This window comes from Solanum stenotomum, chromosome 11 (genome assembly GCF_019186545.1).
Source record: "Solanum stenotomum isolate F172 chromosome 11, ASM1918654v1, whole genome shotgun sequence".
NCBI classification, from domain to species: domain Eukaryota; kingdom Viridiplantae; phylum Streptophyta; class Magnoliopsida; order Solanales; family Solanaceae; genus Solanum; species Solanum stenotomum.
Window position 1 is genome coordinate 35,147,116 of NC_064292.1, and position 8,472 is coordinate 35,155,587.

Genomic DNA, 8,472 nt, shown 5'->3' on the forward strand with positions numbered 1-8,472 from the left:
CGATTAGTTTATGGTCACGATTAGGGGTAGTCTTGAGTCGTGGCAGTATGAGTGTTAGCAACGTTGATTTCTCCATCGTTTGTCATTTCCTTAGTTGTAACCTTGCTCTTATATCACGTTGTCACGCCCTTAATCTTCTACTAAGCACACATGTGACACTCAGGGGCGGATCTATGTATCATGGTGCATGGGGTGCCACAACACCCAGTGGTCTCGGTTGATTATATATATATATGCATAAAAAACTTATGAATAGTAAACTTGCCACCCCTAGACAAAAGTAAGTGCATGGTGCCAGTGGTTAAGGATTGAGTTTTCGGCTTCCTGGTCGCAAGTTCAATTCTCTATTAGCTTAATGTTTAATGCATTTGTCGTTTCTTTCGCAAAATAAAAATGTTGGGGCTTGGACTCAAACCCGCAATCAACCCATGAAGAAACAATGTTGATACCATCAGGCCATGGGCAACATTTGACTTCAAATAGACATTATTATAATATGGTATATGTGATCTTTAATATAATATAATAATATGTGTAAAGATCGCAATTCAAATCCAATTGATATCAAGTTATAGAAGTTCTAAATTTGATTTTTGCCGATATTTTTTCGTTGTAATTTTTACTTTTTTTCGAAGCATAGAAAAGTACTTCGATCCTCCATCTAAATTTATGTGACACAATTTTCTTAAGTTTGTTATACTAATTAAAGAATTGGGACGGAGGGTGTAATAGTTAGACAAAAAATTACAAACGATTGAGACTTAACGAGTAATAATTTGATCGATTCAATCAACCTAACGATATGACACCCACAACCTTCAAATTCTAGATCCGCCTCTAGTGACACTTGACAATTTTCTCATGTTCTTATATCTGGCTATGTCAAATCAGCCTAAAACTCTAGGAATCGCTAAAAGAATAGAAGAGAGAACACAAGAGGATTGCCAATGATTTTACAAATGGATACTCCTCTATTTATACTACTTACATAGGAGCTAATGTGTAAGTACTAATTGTTAAATAAATTCCTACATATTTATAAATAAGTTTCTTTTTCAGAATACTCTACAATCTAAGAATCTATCAAAATCTTTTCATGTAAATCTATGATATTCTAGAATCTACCAGGAAAGCTCCCCACATTTATCTAAAATATATTTTACTAAAGCTAGTTTTCTTTCCTATGTAAGCTTTCACATAAACAACATTATGCCATATGGCGCTTGTATGATTGCAATACAATACCTAATATAAATTGAAGAGGAGGGACGGGGAGTATGAAGTTTTGTGGAAAAAATCGATCTTTTGTGTAATTTTTTTTTTTTTTTTGACAGCTAGTATAAAAGAAATAAATAAATGAAAATCAAAATAGCGGGGTAAGAATTTTCAACGTTTTAATAATAAAAAGAGAAAACAGCATTAAAATTTGCTTGCATATGCGGTTGGAATTTATGAGTTGATTCTTCCAGAATTTGGGCTCACAAACAATCAAATCCATGATGAATTAAAAACCACCTACTCCTTAACAACGTCGTCGTTTTTGCAGTTCCCCATTACTCCCACTCCCATATTCAGTGGCCAATTCCAGTGACTTAACCATTTTGCAATCGAAATTCACATATTTTGAAGCGAAACAGTATCTGGGTATTGCACAAAAAGTTCATTTATTGCAGTTGAGATTCACTTCTGGTAGGATTTTTGAGCAAAAACAGTATCGGACTTGTGCGTGAATCTCCATTTTGTGAAATTTAAAGCACAATAGAATCTGGGTTGTGCACAAAATTTAGTTTTCAGACCAATTTGAGCAAATTACGGGGAATTGAATTTGAAAAGATGGGGAATCGATTTATTTGCATGACGAAGAAGGAAAATGGGAGGAATGTAATAGGGTCAATGAGTAAAGGAATGGAGAGATCGAAGAGGAGGTCGTTAGTAGAAGAGGAGTTATTGCATAGACAAGCTTTGTCAATGGCAATTCAGCAGCATCAGTTGTCTCAAAGATTTGAGGGGTCAATTTCCAGACGTATTGGATCCACTACTTCTCGCCGTCGCACTGATTTGTCTGAATCCAATTCTAAGCAGGTATTATTTCTCAAACCTCTTCTTTTATACAGTTGCTTTTTTTTTTCTTTCTTTCTCTTGCGGTTATTTAAATGTTTGGTCACTTCTATTTTGAAACAGTATTTTGGGATCTATGGATATGTATATTGTAAGACTGGTTCTGGTGGGAACTTTTCTTTTTTTAATTTTAAAAAAAAAATGTATTTTCTTATTTTTTGGTGTATATCCAGTTCTGTTATTATGAGTTTGATGGGGTAGTAGCACAATGGAACTCATAAAAGTTGGCCTTTTTCTCTTTTGTCTCTTTTTCTTGTTTTGTATTTTGTAGAATTTGTGGTAGAAATGATGATTCTCTTTTAGATTTTTGTAGAAACTTTGGGAAAGTGTAAAGTGTACTACTTTTTGTTGCAAAAAGTAAAAACTTCCCCCCCTATCCAAATAGATTTTTTTTAGAAAAAAGAAAGAACAAAACAAACTCTCAAAAGACAAAACGCATCTTTTTCTTAATTTTGGTGATGCATTACATTGCTAATTTTATGTTTATAAGATGTTTAACAAGTATTTCTTTTGGGATTTCCTTTGGTTTTGGAAGTTTAGGGTTGAATACTCCCAGGGCCTGAAAGTATAAGGTTGGCTAATTTCTTGTTTACTTTTCTTCTCTTTTGGGTTGTAAATTTTTTTTATGTATATACTATTTCCTAGACTGTAATTTTGTTGTGTATGGTTTTGATATGAGGTCCCAAAAGTCAATCTCCTTTTCTTGCTCTGTCGTCTTGTGTATACCTGTACAGATTGTGTGAGCGAGTACTTGTAATTCACGTCATAGATGGATTGTCTGAACGAGTACATGTAATTCACAACATAGATGGATTCTCTGAGTGAATACTTGTAATTCACATCATAGATGGGTAGTCTGAGCGAATACTTGCAATTCACATCATAGATGGATCGTCTATGCGAGTACTTGCAATTCACATGATAGATGAAGGGAAACTTTATCCTAAGTGGCATATGTAATTACTCTTGACTTTGTTCATCATTAGTCTACTGCAAAGCTTACCAGGAACAATATTTCTTCAGATTTCCGTCCAAACATGGTTGCAACTTATATATGCCATTCTGAATACCTAGGTTGGACGATACCAGAGTAGATGGCCCATCGCTTTCTAGTTTATACCTTGTTATCTGCTGCTATAAGATATTCCTATTCTCTACAAGGCTCCTCTTATCTGTTAATTCTTAGATTATTGTTTCGTGTTACGTACTTTCCTGTACTAAATTATGTGAATGACATATATAAATAAAAGTAGCTTACATGAAGAACAGAAATTAGATCTAGGTCAAATGAGACGGCACTTTCTGTGGGATTTTACATAGCAGTTTTGAGAAAAGATAAAACGAATACTGAATCTTTATAAATTTAGACGATGTTCACGTGTCACTATTAGTTGCCTTACATAATTTATGCTGTAAAGTTACCAGAATTTTTGGAGAGCATCAAAACAAAGAAGTTCATTTTGGTACATGGGGAAGGATTCGGAGCTTGGTGTTGGTACAAAACTATTGCTCTATTGGAGGAAACAGGATTGCTTCCCACAGCCATAGATCTCACTGGATCTGGGATTGATCTGACAGATACAAAAGATGTTACAACACTGGCGGAGTACTCAAAACCATTGATTGATTATCTGGAAAACTTGCCTGAGGATGAAAAGGTATGAGATATGTGGCACACTTCTTATTGATTATTTTACTATGAATGAATTTCAACAAGGACTAACGTTGTGGTTAACCTAAAAATGATTATGTGTTCTCCTTCAGGTAATTTTGGTAGGTCACAGTATTGGAGGTTCTTGTGTTTCCTATGCCTTGGAGCTTTTCCCACAGAAAATTGCGAAAGCAATATTTATTTGTGCTACAATGATATCTGATGGACAGAGGCCTTTTGATGTGTTTGCCGAAGAGGTAGATATCCTACACAACTGAAAATGTCTAAATATTTGAAAACCATTGACAATTTGTTCCTGATTTACTATTCTGTTGAATTAAAAATCTATTTTGTTTTATAGTAATGCATTGTCTAAAACTACTTATTTTGGTTGAAGTAGTATAGGAGAATTTGAGCAGAATAAAAATTGGTCCAGTGTGTATGTGGAAAAAGGATACAGATACCACATCATGAGTATGATCCAGTGTGTATGTGGAAAAAGGATACAGATACAACATCATGAGCAGACTCATGATTGCCCCGAGTTTGCAGTCATGGTTCCTAAAAGCACCATTTCGTTTTGATTGAGGTTCATAGAGTTGCTGTACAATTTTTGTTGCATGAAGAGCTAAAAGTAATAAAATATGAAGAAAAAAATACAGCAAATGTGGAACACAGGTCAGAAAGTAAATTTTTTTTTGGGGAAGAGAATAAGAGTTCACTTGACCCCCTTTTAAAACATTGTACTTTTTCTTAGATATGCTTTCGCCAGTGTTTTCTTCTTCTTTTTCCTGGGTTTGATACACTTGAGCCGACGGTCTATTGGAAACAACCTCTCTACCTTCACAAGGTATGGGTAAGGTCTGCGTACCACCCTCCCCAGACCCCACTTATGGGAATACACTGGGTATGTTGTTGTCTTTGTTGGAGCAGAAGTCATCCCTATTCAACATTAGGTTATTTTATTTGTATTTGAAGTAGAGCTAATAATATAAAAAATGCTACAAAAATGATCCTTTTTTTTGGCAACAAGTTTCTGTGGTGCTTCTTCTCTACCTTTGAGCCTTACCAAGTTTTCTTAGTTGAGAACATGGTCAAGCTTTTACAAAAGTCTATTTCTCTTTCCTAAAATGCTGTGACAACCATTGGTGCAACTTTTGATAGATCATCTCACCTTAATTATAGAGGAGTGACAAGAGAATAGACCGAAACATGGGAAGAAAAAGCAAAGGACTGAAAATGGGAACATGAGCGCTGTAAGCTTTTGACTAGAATTCTCAGCATTTGAACTGTTCCACATTGCAATCCAGCCCAAGACTGACCAGTTCATTTTCTTCTCCCATCTTCTGAAGCATATTATAATGTGTTGAAACTTTGAACTTTAACCCTTTAACAAATTGGAATAACAACAAGTGAGCTTTTGAATACTGAATGAGAATCTCAGTGCATTCATATCATAATACGCATCGCGGAGAACTGATGAGGTCAAAAAGGATAGGATACATATTGTACCACTTGTTGGTTCACAGCCTCTTTCATGATAACCGATCAATTGAACATCTCAAAGGAATCATTCACTTCCCATAATAAACCTGCATCTGAAATGCTATTTTAGTGTATTACTGTTATAGAATACTTCCACCATGATGTGCTTACATGAGGTCTATTTTGCAGCTTGGTTCGGCAGAGCTTTTCATGAAGGAGTCTAAGTTTTTAATTTATGGGAATGGTAAAGAGAAGCCTCCTACTGGCTTCATGTTTGAGAAGGAGCAGATGCATGGGCTGTATTTCAATCAATCTCCTGCAAAGGTACTTCCTCGGGAGAACTTCTTCCGTTATCTATGCTAATTTATCATTCGTAGTGTGCTGCAAATGCATGTGCTTTCTGATTTCTCAAGCTATGCTATTAGTACTTCGTTTGCAGAAGACAGATGCATCACCTAGTACATCTTCCCACTTTCTTGCTCTCCCTCCCTCCTCCCCAACTTTCCTTTTCTTTGTTGACGGCTGGGACTTGGGAGTGATAGTGGTAGTACGACATGATATTTCTGGTGAGTTATAAGCTTTACTTGGGTCATACACGTTAAAGCAACTCCATTTCAAGTGAATAACAGCAAGATAAAAAATAAAGTTTAGAAGCACTTCCAACGTTCAGTGTTGGTGAAGGCTGAAGTACTCCTTCTGTCCTGAAATGTCTGCCGCAGATTCAACCTTCAATGATCAAATTGGGATTCGGTTTTAGAATTACGTTCAAAGAAAGTTTAGGATGAGAGATTTTTCTAATAAAAAGATTGAAACTAATTTTGTTAGGTTTAAAGATACAAACAACAACATACTAGTATAATCCCACTAGTGGGGACTGGAGAGGGTAAGATGGACGCAGACTTTACCCCTAAATAGGTTGGAAGATAAAAGTTATAAACTACCACAAATAGATAATGGGCTTAGAATTTTCTACCAGGAGGATTTTTTTATTTTTTTTTTGATGATGCCTTGACCAAATTTCCGTTCATGTTTTGAGTAGTCAAAATGGCAAAAAAATTTTGGATCGAGGGGGTAAATAATTTTTAATCCATGGTTATTTCACAGATATATTCTTGTTGTTCTGACCTACGACCTTTCTAAGAGCATGAGCAATATATTCTTTTGTGCTAATTTCAATCACAAATCATTGATAAGATTCTAAAAGCACCTAATGAGTGTAAAATAAAGCATACAACTAATTAGTAGCTTTGTGTCTACTGAAGATACGCTTAGATAACAGAATTTTCAAGATGGTCGCTTGTGATAAAACCATAGAGAACTGGACCATAGAGGATTAGAATGTCGCCTTTCTTTTTTCCTTTTGGCTGACTTAATTTTCCTGTACTCAATATTGCAAAATTATTATGAAGAAATATGTGGAATGTATTTGATGCTCATCCAGATGTTCATGGTACCTATCATTTCTGTAGGATATTGCTTTGGCAATGGTTTCAATGAGAGCAATTCCTCTTGGTCCAATAATGGAGAAGCTATCATTGACACCTGAAAAATATGGAACAAGTCATAGATTTTATGTCCAGACATTGGATGATCATGCTCTTTCACCAGATGTTCAAGAAAAACTTTTGAGGGAAAACCCTCCTGGAGGTGTTTTCAAGATCAAAGGAAGCGACCATTGCCCATTCTTTTCGAAGCCACAGTCGCTGCATAAGATTTTGGTTGAGATTGCTCAGATTCCATAGGAATGTATGTTCATATGAAAAGAAACCAGATATATTTTACTTCTCAGGGAACACGGTGTTTATTGTTTCCTTTAGAGGCTGTACAATCTGTTCCACGAGACATGTTGGCTGTATAGAAGAAAAGTTGGTTCAGTCATCATGTTTCATATCCATTTTCATATTTGTTCTTTGGTTCTTATCCATTATTAGTTTCTCTATAAACACATGATGTATCAATGGCAACTTGCACAAATCATTCTGTCGTCATAGTTAACCGATACAGAGGTTAAATAAAAAATGTCTTGAGAATACACAAGGATACAGAGGTTAAATAGAAAATCATTCATACAAAAATTAAATAATACCATGAATATATGTTATAACTGTAACACCCCGCAATTAGAAAGAGCTAGAATTAGAAAGTCATTTTTGGAAAGAACGGAAAATCTGGAAATTTGACAAAGTTAAGTATGAGTTTTGGGTCAACTTCAAATAACCATAACTCCTAGATCAGGATGAGTTAGGTGTGCTACAAGATACCGTAGGAAAGATCTTTGAATTATATTTCCAACGCCGCCGAGTTTGCGCCATTTCGAGTTCGTATGAGGGAGATATGCCAATTTGAAGTTGGGCTGTCTAGATAAGAAAAGTCAAAATCGAATTTTAGAAGGGCATTATGGTCTTTTCACCACCCAATTAATTAATTTCATTTTTGGTTATTAAGTTGGGGTCTAAACTGATTGGATTCAATTTATGCTAATTGAAATTAAGTTAGGGTTTTGAGAGAAGAGAAAAGAGAAGAAACAACAAGGAATCGCCTAGTTCTTGAAGAATTGCTTGTGGATTTCGTCAAGGGGTGATCCCTACGAGGTATGTGAGATCACATAGCATTGGGTTAGTTCACCCATGCGCCAATCATGATTTATTTCAGCGAATATATGTTCTTGAAGGTTTAGAGATTGAGTTCTTGATGGGTTTTGTTAAAGTTCTATTGAGTTCTTGATTCGTTGAAATTGTTGAGAAGTTGTTGATTCAAATTCATGAAATTAGGTGTTGTTTTGAGTAGATTCTTGCATATTTTGGTTATGTAGTTGAATCTAAGTGTTTGGGGGAAAACCCAATTGAGTTTAGAGGGTTTAGAGTTGAGAAACGACCAAGAGAATTCTTCAAAAATCTGGGAAAAGGGGTGGGGCGTCGCGCCACTCAAAGCGCCCCACAAAGTTCTCTGAAGTTTGGCCTCTGGGGCGCCGCGCCAGCCAGAGCGCCCCAAGCCAGACTCTGAAGTTTTGGGTCTGGTGCCTCACTCCACTCAGAGCGCCAGGGACGCCAAGTCTTCTACTTTTTCCCACTTCTTTCCGTACTAGTTTCCTTGTAACGTACCTATGTTTACTAGTTGATTTCTACACTCTAAGGTACTTCTAAACAACATGAAATCATCCATAACATAAAATCATGAGCCTTGAATCCATAATTCAATTCAAGGAAAGTTAAGAGTCA

General features: G+C 35.8%; 1 protein-coding gene across 1 annotated transcript; it reads left to right on the forward strand.

The window, feature by feature from the left end:
* The first annotated feature begins 1,431 nt into the window (after window positions 1-1,431).
* On the forward strand, window positions 1,432-7,249 carry LOC125844546 (putative methylesterase 14, chloroplastic). The gene is made up of 5 exons (XM_049523854.1): window positions 1,432-2,082; window positions 3,537-3,776; window positions 3,883-4,026; window positions 5,444-5,578; window positions 6,724-7,249. The coding sequence occupies exons 1-5, from the start codon at window positions 1,834-1,836 to the stop codon at window positions 6,994-6,996; spliced, it is 1,041 nt and encodes a 346-aa protein (XP_049379811.1). The 5' UTR covers window positions 1,432-1,833; the 3' UTR covers window positions 6,997-7,249.
* The last annotated feature ends 1,223 nt before the right edge of the window (window positions 7,250-8,472 follow it).